The 24,415-nt window shown below is 59.6% G+C and overlaps 3 protein-coding genes across 3 annotated transcripts; 2 read left to right on the forward strand and 1 right to left on the reverse strand.

The window, feature by feature from the left end:
* The first annotated feature begins 3,157 nt into the window (after positions 1-3,157).
* FADS1 (fatty acid desaturase 1) lies at positions 3,158-15,697 on the forward strand. The gene is made up of 12 exons (XM_031942020.1): positions 3,158-3,420; positions 8,262-8,372; positions 8,789-8,986; positions 10,528-10,629; positions 10,772-10,900; positions 11,698-11,758; positions 12,199-12,275; positions 12,868-12,965; positions 13,068-13,164; positions 13,256-13,335; positions 13,511-13,636; positions 13,960-15,697. Exons 1-12 carry the CDS (start codon positions 3,232-3,234, stop codon positions 14,009-14,011), a joined length of 1,320 nt encoding a protein of 439 aa, XP_031797880.1. The 5' UTR covers positions 3,158-3,231; the 3' UTR covers positions 14,012-15,697.
* Positions 15,698-16,843: 1,146 nt separating this feature from the next.
* On the reverse strand, positions 16,844-20,046 carry FEN1 (flap structure-specific endonuclease 1). Its single transcript, XM_031942021.1, has 2 exons — positions 19,925-20,046; positions 16,844-18,249 (listed from the first exon to the last, which is right to left on the reverse strand). Exon 2 carries the CDS (start codon positions 18,232-18,234, stop codon positions 17,092-17,094), a length of 1,143 nt encoding a protein of 380 aa, XP_031797881.1. The 5' UTR covers positions 18,235-18,249; positions 19,925-20,046; the 3' UTR covers positions 16,844-17,091.
* Positions 20,047-20,176: 130 nt separating this feature from the next.
* On the forward strand, positions 20,177-22,591 carry TMEM258 (transmembrane protein 258). The gene is made up of 4 exons (XM_003774555.4): positions 20,177-20,259; positions 21,181-21,290; positions 21,371-21,507; positions 22,472-22,591. Exons 1-3 carry the CDS (start codon positions 20,257-20,259, stop codon positions 21,495-21,497), a joined length of 240 nt encoding a protein of 79 aa, XP_003774603.1. The 5' UTR covers positions 20,177-20,256; the 3' UTR covers positions 21,498-21,507; positions 22,472-22,591.
* Positions 22,592-24,415: the final 1,824 nt, after the last annotated feature.

Here is a 24,415-nt window from a genome sequence, read left to right on the forward strand (position 1 = left end):
GCAGGAGGGAGAGCAATCCATAGACCTGTCCAAGGTGTGGGCGAGGGGGATGGGGAAGGGATGTTTCTGGCCCAAGTCACTAACTTCAGGAATAAGAAAGAAGAACCTGCTGAAAGGGAACTGAGAAACTAGGGGGTTTAGTTCAGGTAGGTGATCTGGCGCCAACCAGTCATCCAGGCCAGCACAAAGGCTTTCCTCCATGGGTTCAAAGGGCTGAGAGCCTGCAAAGTGCAAGGCAAAGCAGAAAGGGTAAGAATGATGGGTCAAGAAGACTTTTTGCATCTCCTTTCAAAAACTAGCCTGTTATTTTCAAAATACGTGCAGAGAGTTTTCAACATTCATCCTTGCAAAACCTTGTGTTCCAAAATTTTCTCCTTCTTTCCCCACTTCCCCTCTGTATATAGTAAGTCATCCATTATGGGTTAAACATGTGCAATTCTTCCAAACATATTTCCACATTTATCATGTTGCACAAGAAAAGTCAGATCAAAAAGGAAATAAAAAAGGAGGAAAAAAAAAAAAGTAACCAAACACCAAAAAAGGTGAAAATATTCTGTTGTTGTCCACACAGTTCTCCCTCTGGAGGCAGCTGCCTCTCTCCATCACAACGCTCTGGGAATTGGCCTGAATCAGCTCCTCGTGGAGAAGAACCATATACATCGGTGTGGCTCGTGGCCTAATCGTGCTGTTGTTCATCTTTAGGAGACGACATTAAGGACTGTGGCAAGCGGAACCCGGGACCCTGCCAGGGCACATTCACTCTGAGATCTGAGTTTTGAAACAGGCAGAAATACTAACAGGCTGACTCACCTGCCAAGGCTTTCAAGACCTGCTTTTGTGGGTTTTTTTAGCATAGTTGTGGGAAACAGTGGGTGATACTAGGAAGGTTACCAGCATCAGAGCATTCCTCTGTTTAGAAAAGAACATCTAAGGTGCAAAATTCCTGAATTTTTCTCTGTGGCTTTTGGGGAGTTAAAAAATCCCCTCAAGAGAGATTGAGGGGAAAGGAACCACATTTTTTTCTCCCCCACTTCAACTTATTTTTCTAGTTCCTTTTGCTACTTCTGGAAGAAAATTTAGGGTGGACCTAATCCAATAAGGATAAGGAACCTCAGGCACAGAAGTTAACTCCCCTCCCCCCCAAAAAGTCGAACTGCACAATAAGGGATCCAGAGTTCAAAGCCAGGTTCTCTCATCCCTTAAATTGGGAGATTTATTTATTTCATTATTTCTTTATTATTTATTTCATTTATTTATGTATTTATTTTGTGGGGCAATGGGGATTAAATGACTTTCCCAGGGTCACACAGCTATAAGTGTTATGTGTCTGGTCACATTCGAACTCGGGTCCTCCTGACTCCAGGACCAGTATGCGTTGCACTGCGCCATCTAGCTGCCCCTGAATTAGAGGGCCTTAGCCTACCTTTCTTCCTTCCTCTCTTCCTCCCTCCTTCTTTCTTTTCTTCCTTTCTCTCTTCCTTCCCCCCTCGCTTGTTTGTTTCCTCCCTTCCTTCCCTTCTTCCTTCCTCCTTCTTTCTTTTCTTCCTTTCTCTCTTCCTTTTTTCTTCCTTCCTTTCCCCCTCGCTTGTTTGTTTCCTCCCTTCCTTCCCTTCTTCCTTCCTCGCTTCCTCCCTCCTTCTTTCTTTTCTTCCTTTCTCTCTTCCTTTTTTCTTCCTTCCTTCCCCCCTCGCTTGTTTGTTTCCTCCCTTCCTTCCCTTCTTCCTTCCTCTCTTCCTCCCTCCTTCTTTCTTTTCTTCCTTTCTCTCTTCCTTTTTTCTTCCTTCCTTTCCCCCTCGCTTGTTTGTTTCCTCCCTTCCTTCCCTTCTTCCTTCCTCGCTTCCTCCCTCCTTCTTTCTTTTCTTCCTTTCTCTCTTCCTTTTTTCTTCCTTCCTTTCCCCCTCGCTTGTTTGTTTCCTCCCTTCCTTCCCTTCTTCCTTCCTCGCTTCCTCCCTCCTTCTTTCTTTTCTTCCTTTCTCTCTTCCTTTTTTCTTCCTTCCTTTCCCCCTCGCTTGTTTGTTTCCTCCCTTCCTTCCCTTCTTCCTTCCTCTCTTCCTCCCTCCTTCTTTCTTTTCTTCCTTTTTTCTTCCTTCCTTCCCCCCTCGCTTGTTTGTTTCCTCCCTTCCTTCCCTTCTTCCTTCCTCTCTTCCTCCCTCCTTCTTTCTTTTCTTCCTTTTTTCTTCCTTCCTTCCCCCCTCGCTTGTTTGTTTCCTCCCTTCCTTCCCTTCTTCCTTCCTCGCTTCCTTCCCTCCTTCCCTCTGTCCGGACCCCTCAGCACAACCTTTGGACAGTGCCTATAAGACGACACCCAGAATTCCAAAGGGCAACAACTCTATTCACCAAAGTGTTTTAAGCAGCAGGTGCCGGGGCCCAGCTTGGGGGCCCTGCCCCAAGGTCTCTGCTCCTCCAGCAAGCCTTCCTGCCCCCTCCCCCCAGGCCTGGGCTGCCCTCAAGCACCGACCCCTCGGTAGCGGGCCCAGGCTCCCCGGCACTGTGCGCGAGGCCGGGCTCAGCCTTCCGCTCCCGCTGCCCGAGAGGGCGTTTAGGGTTAGGGCTGGGGTCTGGCCCCGCTTCTGGCCCGGCCTCCAGAAGGACGTCCGTGGGGGGGGGGGGGTCCCCTCCCAGCCCCCCCCCGGCCGTAGCGTCTGGGTCCCGCACGGAGCAGCGCGTGGATGTGCTTGTCTGCGTCCCCTCTCCCGTTGGGCCGCTCCGCAGCTCCTAGCAACGGGCCTGGCGCACAGTAGGCGCTCCCCAAGAGCTTGCCCACTGACTGCCTCATCATCCAGAAGCAATGAGGACAAGGTCTTCGAGAGCAGGCGCGGCGGGGCTTTGATCGTCCCCCGGGGCCCAGCGAGGCTCCTCCAGCCACCCACGCCCAGGCAGGCCGCCCTACTACGTGCCACACACGCTCTCGGCCCGGACGCGCAGGATCAGTTTCCCTGGCTGTAGGCCGGGCTTGAGACGCCGTCGCGAGCTCCTCCCGCGCAAGCCGGTGCCGGCCCGGCCGGGCTTCGGCGCAGACCCTGGGGGGCGGGGGCGGCGGGGCGGGCCCGCGAGGGGCGGGGGGGCTCCCTCCTCCTGCCCGCGCCACGCGGCTCGGCCAATGGGAGAGCCGGCCCGGAGCTTCGCCGCCGTCCGCCGCCGCTGGTGCTGAAAACGGCTTCCGCGCGCTCCGCGCCCGCACCGCGCCAGCGCGCGCCGCCGCCGCCTGCTCCTTGGCCCCCCGCCGCGACCATGGCCCCGCACTCGGCGCCCGCGGGGGCCTCGCCCCGACTCTTCACGTGGGACGAAGTGTCGCAGCGCTCCGGGCGCGAGGAGCGCTGGCTCGTGATAGACCGTAAGGTCTACGACATCAGCGAGTTTAGCCGGAGGCACCCGGGGGGCTCGCGGGTCATAGGCCACTACGCGGGCCAGGATGCCACGGTGAGCTCCGGGCCCCGGGATTCAGCGCGGGAGCGGGGGCCGGGCCAGGGGACCGCCGGGATGCAACATGGGGAGCGGGGGCCGGCCCAGGGGACCCCCGAGATGCAGCGCGGGAGCGGGGGCCGGGCCAGGGGACCGCCGGGATGCAGCGCGGGAGCGGGGGCCGGGCCAGGGGACCGCCGGGATGCAACATGGGGAGCGGGGGCCGGGCCAGGGGACCCCCGGGATGCAGCGCGGGAGCGGGGGCCGGGCCAGGGGACCCCCGGGATGCAGCGCGGGGAGCGGGGGCTGCCGCTGCCTCTGCCCTTCCCGGGCTCTGATGCCACAGTGCCCGCCTCCGGATACAGGAAGTTTGGGACCCTGGATGGAGCGGGGAGAGCGTTCTTGGAGGGGATGTGGCCGCCGCTGGAGAGGCAGGAAATGGAATGCAAGGGCCTTGGGGGAAGGGGAGGGGAGGGGGGAGCAGGGAGCGGAGACGCTTCCAGTTCACAAACCTAATTGCAGGGTCGGTAGCCCGAGCCTGCCGAGATGGGGGACGGTCAGAGCGGACACCCAGAAGAAAGGGAGGGGAGTGGGCTGCGTGACTTTGGGTCCGAGTGGCAGAATTCGAAACGGTGCCGTCCGAGTGGGGAGGAAGCTCCCAAGGAAAGGTCAGGAGCCCTCGGACCCCTCCTGGAGGAGGGAGGGCTGGAGGCCGGGACAACGGTCCGGCCGTCGGCTCGGATTAAGCCTAACCGGGGGGTGCAAGCCCGCTTTCCAAAGGGGAAAGAGCGCTGCAAACAGGGCATTGGCGGGACCGGTCGGAGCTGCCCCCGGAGGGAAGGCTTCCGCACTCGTTGGGCTTCAGCTGGGAGCTCGAGGACCCCCGGAGGGAGGGTATCCCGGCTCCGGGGGCCGCATCGGGCCAGTCTCCGGGGGCACACAAAGACGGCGCGCGGAGCTGAGGGGCCGGGGCGCCGGGGCGGCCGCTGTCACGACTCCGAGGGCCCGCACCTTGGCGGAGCCTCTGGGGCAGGCGCCCGGCATCCCCCAGCCCCACCGACCCCGGGCCTGGGAGAGGCCAGCCTGGCCCGCAGAGCTCATTAAGCGCCGGCGTGTGCCCGAGACCTCCGGGGCGCGGAGCCCCTCTCCCCCCGGCTTCACCCAGGCTGGGGAAGCCGCGGGCCTCAGTCCCCCTCCCTGACCCTCCTCTTCGGCCACGGTTCTGGCTGCCCAGCTAGAGCCCCAGAGGGAAGGAAGAAGTCCTGTATCCTTCATCCCCCGCCCCTGTGGCACGTGCGGCCGGGTGTGTGTGTGTGGGGGGGGCCTGGCGGTCGCCCTTGGAGACGGAGCATGCGCAGCGCAGCCTGAGGACCGGGAAGGGCGGGGCACAGCGGCCGGGCTTCGGCCTTTCCGTTATGTGACTTTGTTCCGACTGCGGGGAGATGATTGGTCTTAACGGGTGGTGCCACCGCAGCTCGGTCCCGCCTCTGCCGCCACCCGACCAATAGGAACGTAGAAGAGGTTCCCGACCCCGGGAGGAGGGGGGAGACAGTGGCGAGTTTCCCTCTGGCGACGGGAGCAGTTCCTGGAACTGACCTTTTGGGAAGAAAGTGGGCCCCAGAGAAGGGTAGTGACTTGAATTCGCGAGTTCTCTAGGATGGTGCCTTCCGCGATGGGGAGCTCCCTGCTTGTCCCGGTGGCCCTGGCCTACCCTTGGCTAGCTCCTGGACTTCCAAGTTTCCCCTGCCTAGACCCTAAGCGCGTCTCCCGCCCTGCTAAGCACCTGCAGGCGCACGTACTGGAGGGGTTGGGGGGGCCGGCTGCCCCCCCCCCCTTTATTCCTTTCACCCTTCATCCCCACCTCATGCAGCCAGCCGGGTCTGAACCGCCCCAGTCACAGCTTTTTCTTTTTTTTTTAAACACGTATTCACATTTTTGATCGTTTCCCCCCAGTTACACGTCAGCATCATTTCGGCACTCACTTTTGTAAGATTTTGAGTTCCAGGTTTTTCTCCTTCCCTTCCCCCGAGACAGCGATAGGCCCTTTATAGATTTTGCATGTGCAATCATGTTAAACGTTTTTCCATCATCATTTTGAACGTTCTCTTTTAACTTTTGACGTCCAAAATCCCACCCTCTCCCTCACCCACCAAGAAGTCAAACAACAGGATAACAATTTCCTATGTGGAATCGTGAAAACATTTCTGTATTGGCTCTATTCCCCACCCCACCCCCCTCTAAAAAAGTTCATCAGGTCTCTCTCTGGAGATGGATACTAATTTTCATGATGTTTAGCTGTGTCCCACCCAGAGATACAGAAGAGCTTTGCCATTTCCTTCTCTTGCTCATTTTACAGATGAGGAAACTGAGGTAGTTGTGAGACATGCAGGTTGTCATACAGCCAGGTACTGTCTGAGGCTGGATTTGAACTTGGGAAGTTGCTCTGTCCGCTACATCACCCAAGCTGCACCTCATGAGTTATGTGAAATTGTCTTGGAGCATTGCATTGATCATAATAACCAAGACTTTCCCAGTTGATCATCATTACAGTATTGCTGTTACCATGTGCACTGGATCTCCTGGTTCTCCTCACCTCACTTTGTGTGAGTTCCCATAGGTGCTGTCATGTGTCTCCGTCCCCCCAAACCAGCTCCCTCGCTGTTTCTAATAAGAAAACGCTCCATCACGATTATATAGCACTTCTTCAGCCATTCCCCAGCTAATAGGCATCCCCTCATTTTCCAATTCTTTGCTGCCACAAAAAAGCTGCCATTTCCTTTTTCTTTGATCTCTCTGGGATAGAGACCAAACTCTTGCATTGCTGCATTGAAAAGTATACAGTTTGATAGCCCTTTGGGCTTAGTTCCAAATTGTTCTCCAGAATGGTTGGACCAGTTCATTAATCCACTAGGAGTTCATTAGTAAACCCATTTCCCCCTCATCCACTGCAACATTTGTCATTACTAATAGATGTGAAGTGATAACCTCAGAAGTATAATTTACCTTTAATTTAATTTTTCATGTCTATAGATAGCTTTGTTCTGAAAACTAGCTGACCATTTATTAACTAAGAAGGAGAAAAGGCTTTTTAAAAATAAATTTGACTCAATTCTCTATATATTTGAGAAATGAGACCTTATGAGAGAAACTTGCTATAAAAATTGTTATTAATTCATTGTCTAAAACCTTTTAACAAAATGTGATTTCCCTGATTATCTCTTTTAATTGGGTCTCTTTGTTATTTTTTATTTCTACTACTGCCTTTTTTAACTTTAGCAGAAGTATATCAGATTATGCTCTGACCCTTTAAGTCAGCGCATGTGTTTCTGTTTAAAGTGTGTTTCTTAAACAATACATTGCTGTGTGGTGATTCAAAGCAATTCCAATAGCCATCCATATCCAGGGAGAAAACTAAGGAGACTAAATAGGGATCAAAACAGTATTTTTATATGTTTTCTTTCTCATGGTTTTTTCCCCTTTTAGTGGGATTTTTCTTGTACAACATGACAAATAGGGAAATATGTTTAAAAGAATCACATATTTTTAAAAAACAACAAAAATGTTTGATATATTGTTGGATTTTGATTTCTAAGCCATTCTACTGTCTCCTTCCATTTTATGAGTGAACTTGTCCCATTTACATTTACAGTCATGTAATACTGTGTATTTCCCTCCATCCCACCTCCTCCTCCTCCTTTTTCTCCTTTTCTTCCTCCTTCTCTTTTAAAATCCTGCCTCTCCTCAAGCCTATATTGCTTCCAACCTTAATCTGCCCTCACTTATCATCTCTTCCACCCTTTTTATCCCTTTCCTGTCCTATTTTCCTATTGTAAGTTACATTTCATACACAATTGTGGTGCGCGTGTGCACGCACACACACACACACACACACACACACACACAGTCTTGTCGATACTTTCTCCTCCCAAGTTTATCCAGCTGTTTATCCAGTGAGTCCCCTGGAGAATGGGAACTTTCTGAGGACAGAGGTGATTGCAGCCCTGACACCTCACCCAGCAGGAGGTAAATTAACAGTGGGCTAGTTGATTCAATGCTTTTTGAGGAAGCTGGGCCTGAGAGGCTGGGACCTGCCATTCGTCTTTGCAGAAGGTTGGGGAGGAGCCATTGATGATTTGGGGAGCAGAAGGGTGTTGGGCACAAGGTAGAGCTGAAGTTTGAGATCCTTCTGAATGAATGAGGGCAAGTCCCTGGTCAATCCGAGACTGTCAATGTCAGCGGCATCTTCATTGGCTCCTTGGCCCTGCCAACCCAGGGCTGGTCTGTCCTGCCTGTCAGCTGCTTATTCTGAGTATCTTTGTTCCCGAGGTGCCCAGAGGTTCCAAACAGAGGATTTCTGTTTGGGTTTGAACCTAAAGTTCCTTAGATTTTTAACATTTTAGAGAAGCTGGAAGACCTCCCTTCTTTCTCCATCAGCACCTCTGAACAAGTGTTTGGTGGTCAGAGCTTCTAGCCTAGAATACCAAGTGGGGTTCTGGGAGACAGGCCAGTGCCGCTCAGTCTGAAGCCTCAGGATCAAGAGTGCAGTCACTGACCCTTCCTGGCCTTGTGCTCTTTCTCTACTAGGCCTTGGTGTCCTCAGCTGAACCGGGGGTGCACATCTGTGGGGTGTGGGTGTCTTTGGGGGTCTATTTGTGGGGGCCAACATATATCTGTGGGTCTTGGTGTATCTTTGGGGGCTCATATCTAGGGGGACCAACGTGTCCCCGTGGAGGGGCTCAAGCTTGTCACTACCAGGCAGGGGCTCTGTGGAAGGAGCCCAGAGTCAGAGGGTTGGTGGAAGAGGGTCGCTGATCCCTCTGGCTCGGGCTTCCTCAGTCCCCATTCTCTTGGCTTCCCAGGATCCCTTCACAGCGTTCCACATCAACAAAGCCTTGGTTCAGAAGTACATGAATTCCCTGCTGATTGGGGAGCTGGCCCCGGACCAGCCCAGCTTCGAGCCCAACAAGAACGTGAGTTGTTTGGAAGGCTGGGGGAGGGGTAGATGAGGGAGGGCATCCAAGATTCCCCTGCACCCCCAGCAGCTCAGAAGCAGAGCATCCCAGAAAGTCCCCCTGAGGTCAGCAAGAGCCTCCCTTGTCTGTGCTGGAAGGGAGCCTCTACACGGTGGTCCTCCTCCTGCCTCCGTTCCCCTCTCTCCTTCCGGTGCCCAGTCCTGGGCTGGCCCCTGAAGAGCCCTCCAGTCCTCTTCCTTTCCCACCAGTTTCTGTCCGGGCCCCTGGCCTCTCCCCAGCAGCCATGCTGCGGGCGCTCAGTGCCCTTGCGTCAGGGAGCCTGGCGCCGGGGAGCTGGTTGGGCCCCGAACCTGTCCCAATCCCTGGCAGCCGCCCCCGGTTGCTGAGGGCACCGCCCACCTCCTGCCCCGCAGAAGCAGCTGACGGACGAGTTCCGAGAGCTGAGGGCCACTGTGGAGCGCATGGGGCTCATGAAGGCCAGCCCCACCTTCTTTGCGCTCTACCTGCTGCACATCCTGCTCCTGGACGTGGCCGCGTGGCTCACGCTCTGGATCTTCGGGACCTCGCTGCTCCCCTTTCTGGTCAGCGCCATACTACTCAGCACCGTGCAGGTAATGCGGCCTGGGCGCCCTCGTGTCCGTGGGAAATGCTCTTTCTCCTGGGCGGGGGGGGGGAGGGAACCGTGGAAAGGAAAGGGGCTCCCAACTCAAGGCAGAGAACTAGACCTCTAGGGCCAAAAGAGATCCTGGAACCGGTGCACTTAATAGTAGGGCTGGGGAGAATGTTGGAGCCAGGGGGTGGGGTGGGGGGACATGGTGCTTAGAACAGGGGGCGTCGGAGGGGGCTAGAACAGGGGCTGTTGGAGCGGGAAGGGGCCTTAGAATAGAGACATCGGAGCTGGAAGGGGGCTTAGAACAGGGACGGAGCCCCTCCTCAGTCCTAGAATGGGAACATGCTGGACAGACTGCAACCCATGTCCTCCAGCTCCAGCAGCCTGGAGCCATACCTGGTTGGTAAATCAGCCCCTGGGTCCTCGCTGGTCAGGACCCCTGCCACAGGGCTGGAAAGTTAGTGCCAGGATGGTCAGGCCGGGTCAGAGAGGGAGGCAGGCGGGCACTTAGAGCGGCACGCCATCCCTCTGCATCCATTGTCCTGCTGCCCGGCAGAGCCTCTTCCTTGGTTCCCACCGCCCACCCCCCCTTGGCGCCCCACTCTTTGTACGCCTGCTGCTCCCTGGGAGCCCTCCCCATGCCCCTGTGAGTGTTCTTGCCAAGCCCGGGCCTGTTCCCACGGGAATCGGGGCCGCTCCAGAGTAGATGCTGCCTCCCGGAAAGAAAAGACCCCCCCGCCCTGCGCTGGCCTGTGCCCCTGCATGCGTGCAGCCCCCTCCGGCCTCTCCGTGTGCCGGCGCCCAGGTTCCAGGTTCCAGGAGGGAGCCGAGGCCCGTCAGTCAGTCCCGACAGTCCCGGCTGTGCTTGGTCTGTGTCCCCCAAGCCTCCGTTCTAAGGGCAGAGAAGGCTGCCTGAGCCAGCCCGGGATGGGGGCCCAGGGAGGGACACAGCCGGCAGCCAGAGGGGGCTGCCCTTCAGCTGAGGCCCCAGGACTCCTCCAGGGGAGGCCGGGTGGGCAGAGGCCGGGGACGCGAGGGTGAGGGTGGGCGTAAAGAATGACAGGAGCGGGGCCCAACTCTTAACAGGTGGGAGGTGCCAAGGGGAGACTCGGTTTGTTACGGCTGAGCTTAGGGCCGAGTGAGCCTGAGCTCGGGGCGGGGCGGCCAGGGGAAGACACACAGACTGCCCTTGTCCTGGGTCCGAGGATGCGCCTGCGGGGGGGGGAGGGGGGGAGGGTCACAGAGATCCACTCAGGGAGGGGCCGGGGGTCAGAAGGGGGGAGATTTGGGGGGGGGCTCCTGAGCCAGAGAGGTTGTGGGGCATCCAGCTGGAGGCAAGGGCCCAGTGAGCGCGGGGCTTTCATTTTAAGAGGGGGCACGGAGGCTCCAAGGGCTGGCACTGCCAGGAAGAGCCTGGAAGGGCCCAAGGCTTCCTGCTGGTGCTCCCGGCCTGCGCTGCGGGTTTGTGGGGTGGAGGCGGGGGCCGGGGGAGCCCTCGGGAGGCACTGGCTGGGGGCCCACCTCCGCTCTGCCCTCTCCTAGGCCCAGGCGGGGTGGCTCCAGCATGATTTCGGACACCTCTCAGTCTGCCGCACGTCCAAGTGGAATCACCTACTCCACCATTTCGTGATCGGCCACCTGAAGGTTTGGGGGCTGCTGCGTAGGGACCGGGGACCCGAGGGGCTCTGAGCCAGGGGGCAAGGGAGCTGGGGCTGGGGCCAGGGGGCCGAGGGAATCAGGGCCCGGGCACTGCCCCACGGCCTCAGCCTGCGCCTCTCGTGCCCAGGGCGCCCCTGCCAGCTGGTGGAACCACCTGCACTTCCAGCATCATGCCAAACCCAACTGTTTCCGGAAGGACCCAGACATCAACATGCACCCCTTCTTCTTTGCCTTGGGGAAGGTCTTGTCAGTGGAGGTGAGCAGGGGTCCTGCCCGTGGCCATTCTGCAGATGGGGACCCTGAGGCTCGAGGAGGGTCACATACTTCTTGAGCCCTCCCCGTGCCAGGACCTGACACGCTGAGTTCCTTCCCAGCTCCTCAGGCCAGGCTCCCCTCAGTGCCCTCTTGGGATGGGCCCCAGCAAGCTGGGAAGGCTCCGGAGGCTGGAAGCTCTGACTGTGGCCCAGAGGCGGGTTGTGGCTTGGCAGGGGTGGGAGAACGGGCAGCCCGAGCAGTCCAGCTGGAGGGCAGGATGGGGGGCCGGCCCTGGGCCCACTGCCCCTTGAGGAGCCCGAGGCCCTGTGGAGAGAGGCCTGGCCTCTGCCCTGCCCTCCTGGGGAGGCTCTCCCAGGTCAGGACCCAGAGAAATCCCCCATGTGCACCTTATGCTTGGAGAACACGGGGGGGGGGGGGGGGGGGGGGCTCAGCGGCCCCCATCCCTTCACAGCCCCTTCCTTAAGAGCCGGCAGGGCTCAGGACAGTTCCTCCCTCTCCTGGCACAAAGGTGGGCGCCCGGGGGCCGAGGTGGGCACGCTGCTGCAGCCAGGGGTTCTGGGTGTGATGACCTCTGCCCCAGGTGCTCTGTGGCTCCCACGTGGGGAGGGGTCCTGGGGGCGACCTCCCAGCGACCCCGGGCACCCGGGCCTTGGTCTGAGAAAGGAAGGGCACCTGCCGACCCGGTGCCAGGAGCTGGGCCTCAGGCCCAAGCTGGCAGGGTGGGGGGCTCTGGCCCCTTCTGGTGCCCCTCTTGACTCCACCCCCTCCTCTTTCCAGCTGGGGAAGCAAAAGAAGAAATACATGCCCTACAACCACCAGCACAAGTACTTCTTCCTGAGTGAGTGTCGGGGGCACGTCCTGGCTGGTGCCCTGAGGCAGGAGGGGCCCCAGGGCCAGTGGGGGGGCAATGAAGGCCCCCTTTCCTCCTCTTCTCCCCCGGGCAGCCCTGGGCCAGTGCCCGGGAGCGTTGGAGGTGCAGGCCCTGGGGCAGCTTCTGGAGGGGGGCCTCCCTCTGGATGTGGGCTGGAGAGGCGAAGGCTGGGCCAGAAGCAGCCTTGAGGGGCTGGGCCAAGGAGGGGCCCTTTTGCCCCCCTCGATCCTGCAGTTCTTGTTCTGCACACACTCGGCGCCCCTTTAAGAGCTACAAGAGGATGGAGAAGCCTTAGGGGGAACCTAGTTTGCTTTGAGACAATCTGGGGCAGGGTCCAGCCCTCCTGGGGGGAGCTCTCCTCCCTTGGGTGCTGGTCGCCCCGGCCGCTCACGCTTGTGTCTTTGCAGTTGGGCCCCCGGCCTTGCTGCCCGCCTACTTCCAGTGGTACATCTTCTTCTTCGTGATCCAGCGCAAGAAGTGGGTGGTGAGTGTCCTGGGCTGAGGGAGGGGGAGGGGGAAACCCATGGGAGCCCCCCCGAGCCTTGTCTTGTGAAATTCAGACATGGTGGTGGGCTCGTCCTGGCCTCCCATGGACCGGAAGCACTCGGGGCAGTCGGGGACAAGCGGCTCTGGGAGGCCTTGGAGATGCCTGTGCGGCCTGTGGTTAAACACGTGCAAGGGGCACAGAGACAGAGAGACACAGAGACACACAGAGACGGAGACAGAAAGAGAGAGACACACAAAGACACACAGAGACAGAGAGATAGAGAGAGACAGAGAAATAAAGAGACACAGACTGAGAGAAACAGAAACAGGCAAGAGACAGACACAGCGTCGCAGAGATGGAGAGACATGGAGAGAGATAAAGAGACAGAAACAGAGAGAGAAATAGCAAGAGACAGAGACATAGAGATAGCGAGAAATAGAGACAGAGAGACAAAGATAAAAACAGAGACAGAGACAGAGACGACAGACGCAGTCAGAGTCGGGGACAGAGCACCGTGGGGTGGGCGAGGGGGGTGGGCACAGGCCTCTGGCTGATCCGGCCTCTGGCCGCCTCCTCCCGCCTGGCTCAGGACTTGGCCTGGATGCTCAGCTTCTACCTGCGGATCTCCTTCACCTACATTCCCCTGCTGGGCCTGAAAGGCTTCCTGGGTCTCTTCTTCATTGTCAGGTAGCAGGTGGGGCGGGTGGGCAGGGAGGGCCTGGGGGCTCAGGGGCTGGGTGGGTGGGTGGGGGAGCTCATCCTCCTGCCCTCTGTCCACACCGGGCGTAGGTTCCTGGAGAGCAACTGGTTTGTGTGGGTGACGCAGATGAACCACATCCCCATGCACATAGATCACGACCACAATGTGGACTGGGTGTCCACTCAGGTATCTCCGGGCGGTGGGGCCGGGGGCCTGGGGGCCGGGTGAGGCGTGCTGCTCGGCGGGGGGCCTCAGAGCCCTGCGCTTTCTTCCCCAGCTGCAGGCCACGTGTAACGTGCATGAGTCTTTCTTCAATGACTGGTTCAGTGGCCACCTCAACTTCCAGATTGAGCATCAGTAAGTCTGGGTCCTGGGGGGCTGTGGCCGGGGTGGGGGTGGGGGAGCAGGCAAAGGGGCTGCCCAGCAGAACGGGAGCTGAGGAACAAGCAGCCCCCCCCACCCGTATTTGCCGGTGGGCACGCTGAGCCCCGGGCAGCCTCGGAGCCTGAAGGGCCCCCCTTGCCTCCTCCAGTCTTTTCCCCACTATGCCTCGGCACAACTACCGCAAAGTGGCCCCCTTGGTGAGGTCCCTGTGCGCTAAACATGGCATCAAATACCAGTCTAAGCCCCTGCTCTCCGCCTTTGCCGACATCGTCCAGTGAGTACAGGGGCTTTGGGGGGGGGGCTTTGGCAGGGGGAGGGCCTCTGCCGGGGCAGTGCACAGGCTAGCCCACAAGTGCCAGACCCCCGAGGGGAGCTCGCGTTCTCAGGCCCGGAGAGAAGGGAGGCTTGTGGTCCACACCCCGGCCCCTGCTTGGGGGCTCCCCTCTCCCTGCCAGGGCTGGCCCCCAGTCCGGCAGACGCTGCTTCCCCAGAACTCCTTCTCTTGGAATCGGACCTTCCAGAGCACCCAGTTACAGCCCCTAGTGTGACCCCTTTCCGGGGCACTCGGGGGGGTTCATCCTTCCTCTGTCCCCACAGCTCACTGAAGGAGTCCGGGCAGCTCTGGCTGGATGCCTATCTTCAAAAATAGAGCTGCGTCCCATACGGGAAGAGATCTTGGTGCCAGAAGCAGGGGAAGAAGGGACTACGCCACTTCAGTTTTAGTTTCCATGGGAGCTGGGAAGATGGGGGAGGGAACAGCTGAGCCCCCCACTCTCGCTCTGCCGAGGTCATGGATTGGGGGCCAGAAGGGGAGTCATGGCACGACAGCGGGGAGAAGTCATTGGGGGGCAGCCCTTGCCGGCCCCTTCTTCCTGGCCTGGCAGGGAATGAGCCGAGGACCAGGAAACAGGAGCTTCTGGGACTCAGAAAGTCAAGAGAGATTTGGCCACAAAACTTAACCACTTGGGGCTCCGCACCTGGCTCGCCCCAAATTGGAGGGGGAAGGCCGGGCCCAGCCCATCCTTTGCAGTAATGGGTCTGGCAGTTGCTTTCCTGGCCCTCTCCTCCCCCCTTTCCTCATCCTACTAAGGTTGGCCCAGAGAGTGGCAGTGGGCGCCGGGGGAGGTGGAGATGTCCAAGACCAACTGGGGAATGCATCCTTCAGATCCAGAATTCTCTGCTCACCCCCTCTTGCTTGAGGGCATGCTCTAAGGCCACTGGGCCCCTCCATGTTGTTCTAGGGACAGAAGGGGCCATATCTGCAGGGAGGGTTTAAGTCTCAGGCCGTCGGGGCGCTCAGCGGGAAGGCCAGGGCCAGTCTGCCCAATGTTAGGGCTGGAAACCCTCCCGCTGCCCGCATCCCTTTTCCCATCTCCAGGAGTTCCAGCTCTCTGTATTAGGGACCCAGGCCTTTCCTTCCCTTCTGTCAACCAACGGGGCTCCCAAAGTTCCTCCCCAAGCTGAGTGGCAGAACGCTGCCAGCCAGCACCAGTGGTGGGAGGAGCCTGTGGAGACTGTAAGCTTGTGGCCACAGGATTAATGCCCTTTTCTGAGGCTGATGGAGCCCCATGTGCTCATCCTTTCCGAGTGGTGCCTTATGCCTTATACTGCCTCCAGACTCGGACACGGCCTGCCCCCAGCTTCCTCTGGGGCATAACAATGTGCTGGCCGTGATCCCCACCCCTTCTCTTGATCACCCAGCAGCTTATAGAGGAGGACAGAACTGGTTCCCTTCACGGGGAGAAGTGTTAAGTGGGCTGCAGGACCCCAGGGCGAGGAGCCAGGGCAAAGCCTCGATAATCAGGCAGAGGTGAAGTGGGTATACATTAAGTGCCTAATGAGTGCTTGTTGATTGGTTGGACCCCAAAAGAGTAAATTCATGAGGTCACATGTATATGTATTTTTTAATTGGCTGTCCTTGAACTGGGCCTGCCAGAGAGCTCCCTGGCTGGTCCTCTCCTGTTCCAGTCCACAACCCACTCTCTCCAGTTTTCCAACTCATTCCAGGACCCCCAGGGCCGAGTACTCCTTTCCCACCATCCTCTGCCCCCAGGTTTTGGTGCTACCATTCATTCTAAATGGAGAAAGGGGACGTGACTCTTAGGGAGTTTCGGCCAGCCTGAGGCCCCCTAAATCTGCAAGGCATCTTGTGGTGGCCCTCCCTCTTCCCCATAACAAAGGATCCCTTTGCTGTTCAGTCTCCCCATCTTCCCAAATCCCACCGGGTAGCAGGCAGAGGCTCCTGCTGGGCCTGGCTCCAGGCCTGCTCTGTGGCTGTAAAAAAACCAAGACTAAAGTAATGCCAAGGAATAAAACGAATGTCTTTTTGGTCAGAGTTCTGTGATCAAGTTCTTCCTGCCATCTGGGATCCTTTGAGGGGGTGGCCATGGGCGATGGGCCCCGGGGTGGGGAGTGAGCTGACCTCTGGCTCCTCTCCACTCCTCGGCCTCCCTTCCCCCATCAGTGCCTGACCTTCGAGGGCTTCCTTGCGCCCATTCATGTGGGGTTGGCTTTGAAGCTTTCCCAGGCTGGCCTCTTTATCCTTTCTAAGCCTAATGCTGCTTGGAATGCACAAGGCTCCTGGGCCCCTCCCAGCCCAGAGGTCCACTCACCTCGGTTAGAACCAGACCCACTCTTTTCATTCATCAGACACTACAAAAGGCCAGCACTGACTCCCCCACTGGGCCCAAGGAAGGCTTGGGAAGAAGAGAACAAGGTCCCCACCTGAGGCACAAAAGGGCCCCCTTAACTACCAAAATGAGTGCCCAGGAACCCCTGTCAGAGACCTCTGGCTCGCCCTCGGGGGCTTCTGCCGGCTTTAAGCGCTCACTTGTTGCCCTAAATGCGCACCTCACCTGCTGGGGGCTCATTGGCCTCTGCCAAACCTCTCCCACAGGAGGCTCACGCTAATCCTTCCCAGCGGGCCTCTCTGCCAGCCTCCACCGGCCGGTGCCATTTCCTGAGGTCTCCCAAGCACCCCCACCAGCGCCATGGCCTGGAATCGCTGCCCTCCCCGAGCCTCACTGGGCAAGCAGCAAGCTGCCTTAGCTCTGTGCCCAAAGTGCCATGTCCACGCCCACACGGCCGAGACCCCCTTCCCAACCCGCTGCAACGCCCGGGGGCCAAGGGGCTGGCGTGGCTGGTCAGCTTTCTCCCAGGACAAACCCGGGCTTTATATAGAGGGGAGAGGGCGAGATTTCGTCCCCCCTCGGAGCAAGGACGGGAATCGGGGCTTCTGCTCCCATCTTGGATTAAGGATAAAAAACACGGGACGACGGGTTTCTGAATTCTGGGTCAAAGTGGGGCTGGAAAATAACCGAACCCGCAAGAGCCCTCGCCGTGCTGTGGGCAGCCCAGATGGACCAGGGAGCCCAGGCCGCTGGGGCTATTTCTGGGGGGAGGGCGCCACCTCGTGGCCACTCCCTGCATCCCTCGGAGGCCCCATCCCAGCCCCTGCTGCAGGAATGGCCCAGACTTCCTGTGGAGCATCTAACAATTTTATTCACTTTTCCTAAGCTCAAACCATGAAAATAAGGATCTGGTCCTGAGGATCAGGTCTGGGATTCTGGGCCCAGAAGAACGGGACAAAACAGGGCAGCTTTGGCCTCGTCCCAGGCTTATGGGGGCGAGGACACTCTCAAATCCGAGCCAGTGCACGCCCCCAGCCCCAACAGAGAAGACCCCAAAGGCACTGTTCTGGCGCCGCCCACGGAGGGGGAAGGGCAGGCTTTATTTTCCCCTCCTGGCCTTGCCCGGCCCGGCCGACTTCGCCTTCTTCTTGGCGGCCCCCTTGGGCTCGGGCTCCTTGCGCTTGGCCGACGTGAGGCAGCCGGTGACCTTGAAGAAGTCGTCCAGGCGTCCCTGGGTGCTGCCCTGGCGGCTCTTGCTCAGCCGCTTGACCGCATTGCGGACCCGATCCTCGTTAAACTGCTTCTCGCCACACATGAACTCGACCAGGCCCTCCTCGTCGGGCTCGCTCCACTTGAGCTCCACGGCCTCGGCGTCCAGCACCTCGGGCTCCAGGAAGAGGCGCTGGGCCTCCTTGTGCAGCCAGTTGTCGGGCACGGGGTACTTCTTGGGGTCCAGCCGCCGCAAGATCTCCTCAATGCTCTTGTGCTGCTGGATGAGGTCCATGGCACGCTTGGGCCCGATGCCGCGGATGCTCTCACAGTAGTCGCTGCCCAGCAGGATGCACAGGTCCACGAACTGCTCCTGAGTGAGCCCCAGCCCCTGCAGCACGCGGCTCAGGTGGAACTCCTGGATGGGCAGCTTCTTGGCCTCGCTGGCGGTCAGGTGCCGCATCAGCACGGGGCTGCCGAAGGTCAGGCAGTCCATGTCCTCGGTGGCAGCCGCATAGACCTTGCCGGCCTTCACCAGGGCGGCGCAGCTGGCCTCGGCCTCGCTGGGCGCCTCCAGGTAGGGGATGCCCATGAGGCGCAGCAGCCGCTTGCACTCCTCGTTGTGCTGCTTGGTGACCTTCACCAGCCGCTTGGCGAACTTCTCCGCCTCCTCCTCGGCCCCCGCCTCCTGCGCTTGCTGCAGCTGCTTCTCGGCCTCGGCGCGCCGCTCGCCACGCTTGGCCAGCTCGCCCGACTTGAGTTGCGGCGGCTTGCCGTCAAAGACGTACACGGGCTTGATGCCGTTCTCCACCATGCGGATGGTGCGGTAGAACATGCCCATCAGGTGGCTCGTGGCCTCGCCCTCCTCGTTCTGCAGCACGTCCCCCCCTTGCCGGACCGCGATCAGGAACTGGTAGATGCTCATGGAGGCGTCGATGGCCACCTTGCGCCCAAAGTAGCTCTTGATGTCGTTCTCCCGGATGGCGCTGGGCGCCACGTCGGCGATCAGCTTGGCCAGGCCGTGGATTCCCATGGCGGGGCTCGGGGGCTGCGGGAGACACAGAGGTCATGGGAGGGCTGAGAGGGGGCCAGAAAGGCCTGGGGCATTTACTATGAGGGACCCAGCCCCTGCTGCCGCCCCCTCAGATCCCCCAGGAAGCTTCACTGCCTTTGCATGGACGTAGGCGGCTACGTAGTACCCCGCCCCCAGCTTCTCTCTCCCTGGCGCTCCCTAGACCTAGCTGCTGCAGCCTCTGTGACGGCACAGGCTCCTAGGGCAGCTTGCTGGCAGTCTGGGGCATGGAGCCAGGAAGACCCGAGTTCAAATCTACCTCAGGTCCTGACTGGCTGGGTGATCCCAGGCAGGTCCCTTTACCCAGCCTGCCTCACTTTCCTCATCTGTCATATGATCTGGAGAAGGAAAGGACAGACCCCCTCAGTAGCTCTGCTAAGAAAATCCCAAATGGAGGCACAGAAGCACGGCTGAAAACGACTGAACAAAACCAAATAGGTTTCTGAGTTCTAATAAATTCAGATTACATCTAAGGATGGGCAGAGCCAGCGCAAACCCGAGGCCCCGCCCATTCTTCAGCAGCCTCCCACATCAGGGAGCCAAGAAGGGCTTCTTTGTTTCCTATCAAGTTTTAGTGTGCGGAACACAAGGAGGTAAAAGGCCCAGGCCCTCAGGCCAGTGTGCTGAGCCTAAAAGGAGCAAACTCAACCGAAAAAGTGAGGCTGCTACTGGGCTTTCAGAGTCTGATTCTTTTTGTGCAGCAAATAACTGTGTGGCCATGTATACTTATATTGTATTTAACTTATACTATAACAAATTTAACATGCATTGGTCCACCTGCCATCTGGGGGAGGGGTGGGAAGAAGGAGGGAAAAGTTGGAACAAAAGGTCTTGCAATTGTCAACGCTGAAAAATCACCCAGGCATATACCTTGGAAATAAAAAAAGCTATAATAAAAAAAATAAAAAAGTGAGGCTAGAAGAGGCCGGGGAGCCCTTCCCAGGGCAGCCCTTCCCAGGCGCTGCTGGAGAGAAAAACCCCGCCCCCTTGATGACAAATAAACATTTGTTTCCTTTTTTTTCGGATGAGGCAACTGGGGTCAGGTGACTTGGAAAGTGTCTGAGGCCGGATTCGAACTCGGGTCCTGCCGACGTCAGGGCGCGAGGGTGAAGCCCTGCAGCCCCTAACGGTTCTTTAAAGCCGCAACCACGCGGCTGACAGCGCCCGCCCGGAGGAACAAGGCGCAGAGCGCGCGCAGCAGCGCTGAGCCGGGGGCCCAGAAGGCAAGAGCGAGGGCTGGACTGAGACGGCGGGGCGGGGCGGGGGGGGGGGGGGGGGGGGGGGGGGGGGGGGGGGGGGGGGGGGGGGGGGGGGGGGGGGGGCGGGGGGGGGCGGGGCCGGGAAGATCCCACACCAGAAACAGTCCCAATGTCTCCAAGCGAGAGGCGTGGCTTCCGCAGCTGCACCCTAAGGCCCCCAGCGAGCTCAAGCGCTCTGTCTGTGTCTCATCAGCCCCTCCCCCTCCCGGGTGGGCCCCGCCGCGCGGCAGGGGCAGAATGCCGGCCTGCGCGCTTCCCTGCCCGTGCCTCGCTGGCAGCCGCCGCTTCGGGCCCGCCGGCACGTCTCCCTGCGCGGGAGAGACGGAGGTGGGCCACGAGCCACTCATCCTCCTCCCGCGGCCTGTTTCCCCCGGTGCACGCCAGCCACTCACCGGGGGTCCGTTAAATTACGGGGCTGCCGGGCGCTCTCGTCCCACTCCGGCTCCGAGACAGCGACAGCGAGCGCCTTCTAAAGCCCGCGCTCCCATCACGTGGGCCTGCTGCGCGCGCGGCTTGCCGGGACTTGCAGTTCAAGCTCGCGACACCTCGCTCAAGGGGCGAACCGCTGGACTACAATACCCATGACGCTCCGCGCGGACGTCCCAGCCGACGAGAAGTCGCTTCCGCTTCCGCTCCCGCTCCCGCTTCCGGCGGGCCGTTCCGGCTGGGCAGACGTGGCTTTCCGGTTCTGGAGTCCGAGCAGAGACCCCCGGCTGCCGACAGAATGGTGAGAGGGGTCCCGGGGAGGGATGCGCGGACACCCCGGCCCAGCCGCGGCTGGAGGGCGCAACCGCCTCCTGCGGGCGGCGCGGACCGCGTTTTACAGGCCGGGAAGCCGAGGGCCACAGCGTCGGGTGACGTCATAGAGCAGCGGTGTGTCTTCTCTCTGCCGCGGAGGGCAGATTCGACAGCGCGGCCCCTCCCCCCGCATCCGCCGGCCGCTGCCTCCCTGTCAGCCTCAGTTTCCCCTTCTGTAGGACGGAGACGGCAGGCGTCGCCCTTGCTTCCCGGGGCCGCGGCTTTGCAAACTGTGGGCGCTACGCGATTGTTACTGTCTGAGCTCGGAGGGCTCAGGACCCCCGGGACCTGGTGACGTGTGACAGGTCACCTCTTCCTAGGAAGTGCTTGCACTGGGGGAGGGGCCGAGCGGCAGGAGGGAGGCCTCACGGGAGGCTCTTGGGGGGCTCCTAGTGTCCCCCAGCGCGCATGCAGGAGGCGCTTAAGTGTGCACACGGCCTGCTGACCCGGTGAGGACTCAGGGTGCCGAGGCTCCCAGCCCGGCATGCAGCAGGCGCTTAATCAGTGCACACGGCCTGCTGAGGGCTCAGGGTGCCGAGGGTGCACACGCCTGCTGACCCGGTGAGGCTCAGGGTGCAGGCTCCCAGCCCGGCATGCAGAGGGCTTAATCATTCCCAGCCCGGCATGCAGCAGGTGCTTAATCATCGCACACAGCCTGCTGACCTGGTGAGGGCTCAGGGTGCTGAGGCTCCCAGCCTGGCATGCAGCAGGTGCTTAATCAGTGCACACAGCCTGCTGACCCGGTGAGGGCTCAGGGTGCTGAGGCTCCCAGCCCGGCATGCAGTAGGAGCTTAATCAGTGCAGGTGACTGCACTCAGTGCCTCATTCTGGGCTCCTGCTTCTGCCTCAGGAGCTGGAGGCCATGAGCAGATACACCAGCCCGGTGAACCCGGCCGTCTTTCCCCACCTCACCGTCGTGTTGCTGGCCATCGGCATGTTCTTCACCGCCTGGTTCTTCGTGTATCCTTGCTGGGGCCTGGGGGGGAGGGGCCGGGGTGGGGCTGAGAGCCTTTGGGTCTTGTCCTTAGCGTGGGGTCCAGCTACGAGGTCACGTCTACCAAGTACACGCGGGACATCTACAAGGAGCTGCTCATCTCGCTCGTGGCCTCTCTCTTCATGGGCTTCGGGGTCCTCTTTCTGCTGCTCTGGGTCGGCATCTACGTGTGAGCGGCTGAAGGTGAGAGCCCCCGCTGGGGGGCGCTGGGGGGCTGCCTTAGCCTCCTGCCATCTCCACTCCCTGTGGGGCAAGGCCCCCCTCCCATGGGACAGGGCCCCCCGTGGTGCAAGTCTCCCCACTGTGCGGGGTTCCCCCCATGGAATAGCGCCTCCTTGTGGTGTAAGGTTCCCCCCATGATACAGGGTCCCCCTGTGGTACAAGGGTTCGCCCCTCCCCATAGTGCAAGTTCCCCCCATGGTATAGGGCCCCCTTGTGGTACAAGGTTCCCCCCATGAGACAGGGCCCCCTCCCCCTCCCCATAGTGCAAGTTCCCCCCATGGTATAGGCCCCCCTGTGGTGTAGGGCCTCCCCACTCTGCAGGGTTCCCCCCATGGAATAGCGCCTCCTTGTGGTGCAAGGTTCCCCCCATGAGACAGGGCCCCCCTGTGGTACAAGGGCCCCCCCCCCTCCCCATAGTGCAAGTTCCCCCCATGGTATAGGCCTCCCTGTGGTGTAAGGGCTTCCCCACTGTGCAGGGTTCCCCCCATGGAATAGCGCCTCCTTGTGGTGCAAGGTTCCCCCCATGAGACAGGGCCCCCCTGTGGTACAAGGGTTCCCCCCTCCCCATAGTGCAAGTTCCCCCTGTGGTACAAGGGCCCCCCCTCCCCATAGTGCAAGTTCCCCCTGTGGTATAGTCCCCATGGTACAGGAAGCAAGGCCCTGCTGCAGGCTCCCCAGATGTTAGAATGGAAGGGTTTGGATTCTGGGCCTTAAGCCGACCCCACCCGCAGGGAGGGAGGGAGGGGGCTGGGCCGGGGAGCCCCCCTGAGTTTTCTCACCCCTGACTAGGAGGACTTGGGTCCACATACATAAGGGGTGGTCTTTTCTCCCCAGTAGTGCCGCCCTCCTGCCCCGCCCTAGTCTTAAGGCTGGAGGACCCTGGGAAGGCCTGAGAGTCTCACTGCTTCCCTTCTTTTCCTTTCAGGTTTTGTGTGCATGGAATCCTGGGTGTCCCGCCTTTGTTTCCCTGATAGTTTTTGTACAATTGCTAAATATGAATTTCCATGACTTCTAATAAATGCAGCTGTTTGCCTTTGTACATAAAGCCAGGCTGGCCCGACCTCTGTATGGAGGGGGGCCCTCTGAGGAGCCCCGGGGAGAAGGCCCATCCCACCCCCATTACCCACAGCAAGTACGGGACGGCCGGGGGACCCCCCAGGTTCCTGCCTCTGCCCCTTTTTGTAGCAGGTGGGGGGGGCAGCATCTCTGGGCCTTGGGGGTGCGAGGCAGCAGACCCTTGGCCTCCCTGGCCGGCCTAAGTCTCCTCAGGCTCTTCCTCCTCTGATCCTCACAAAGAGGCACAGAAGCCCGTGGGAGCCCCCAATTCCAAAAAGTGGCACGAGAGAGGTGCCCCTGGTGCCACATCAGGCCAGACTGCGGAAGGGTTCCTGCAGGATGATGGTGGGCAGCGTTCTCACTGCTCTGGGACCCGGACGTTTGGCAGCAGCTGTCCTGGGGATTCCATTCTGAGGGGCAGAGTGGGGGTTGCCCAGACTCGGCGGGCGCTGCTCCCTCCGAGGAGACAAAGTGCCGTGTGGGGTGACTGTAAGGTGTGTGCCTCAGTTTCCCCAACTGAATATGGGAGTTGTGATAGCACTGCGCTCCCAGTGCTTCTAAGGTTCAAATGAGACACTACTGTGCTTAGTGCTACACAAATGTTAGTTACATTGGGATTATTATTGTTGTTTGCAAGTCCAGGAGCCCTTGGCCAGGTAGTCTGGGGAAGCAGGGACCCAGTCTCAGAAGCATGACATCGAAGGCCCCCAACAAACTGGGGGGGGGGCGGTGTATCACAGGATTACAGAGGGAGTCGAGTGCTGGGGGAGAGTCATCCAAACGAATTCCAGGAGCTCGGGTTACAAATTGCTCCTTGCCAATTGGTGACGCACCAGAGGGGGCTTTCCGAGGGGCATTGGGGGGGGGGTCTGCCCGAGGATGAGGAGCTTGGCGCAATCTAAACTAGGTGAGCGGGCACCTCACCTCTAGGTGTTGGCCAGCCCAGGGTCGCCTCTACACAGGGAATGGTCCCGTGCTCTCCTGCCATGGCCAAACCACAAGGCAGTGCACGGGGAACACAGGAATGGGGGTGGGGGCGCCCACTCTCCTTGTGATAGTTCCCTGCCTCCAGGCCAACTCCTCAGGCGCACCTCTGGCCTCCATGGTGACGCTGAGCGGGCTCCCGGGAGGAGTCCGAGACTACGTGGGGAAGGCCTCGAGATTCTGGCCAGAACCGCAGGGGGAAGGGGGGGATGCCCTCGGGGCCGGTGGCAGCTTGCAGAGGGTGGGGCCACATGGTGCGCCAGGAAGAGAGGTGGGGGGTATCCTCCAATGGGCGAAGGCGAAGGAGTTTGTCCCAGCAGTGTGAGTGAGAGGTCTGCGTTCAGGGCGCTTGGGCCCATGGCTGACCCGGTCTCTAAGGCCGGCCTCCCCCCGCCCCATTGACCTCTTCCCCTCCAGTCCCAGAATTCATCTTCCCTGCCCCAGTCCCCATTTCTGACCCTCATGTCACTTTGGGGCTAAAATGTTGAGATTCCTCCATATCTTCTCCCCTCCCAGTCTGTAGCCCATCCCTACTCTAGTGCATCATCTCACCCCCTAACACACTCCTGAGATCACATGGATGCTCTCAAGAACACTCTGTGGCTCCCGGGGGCCTCCAGAGAAATCTCTTTTACCGCAGGTTGTGCTGCTGCAGTCTACCTTCCCAGACTCCTTTGTCCACTGTTGGACCCAGACTGGTCTCCCTCCCCCCACGTCCTGTCACCTCTGTCTCCGGCCCATTCCTGGAATGAACCTTCTCGTTATGGGAGTGGCCCCATGGCAGCCCCTAAAGGGAGCTTTGGGGCGACCTGGAGGGGACAAACCTGGC

This window comes from Sarcophilus harrisii, chromosome 6, assembly GCF_902635505.1.
Source record: "Sarcophilus harrisii chromosome 6, mSarHar1.11, whole genome shotgun sequence".
Lineage (NCBI taxonomy): Eukaryota > Metazoa > Chordata > Mammalia > Dasyuromorphia > Dasyuridae > Sarcophilus > Sarcophilus harrisii.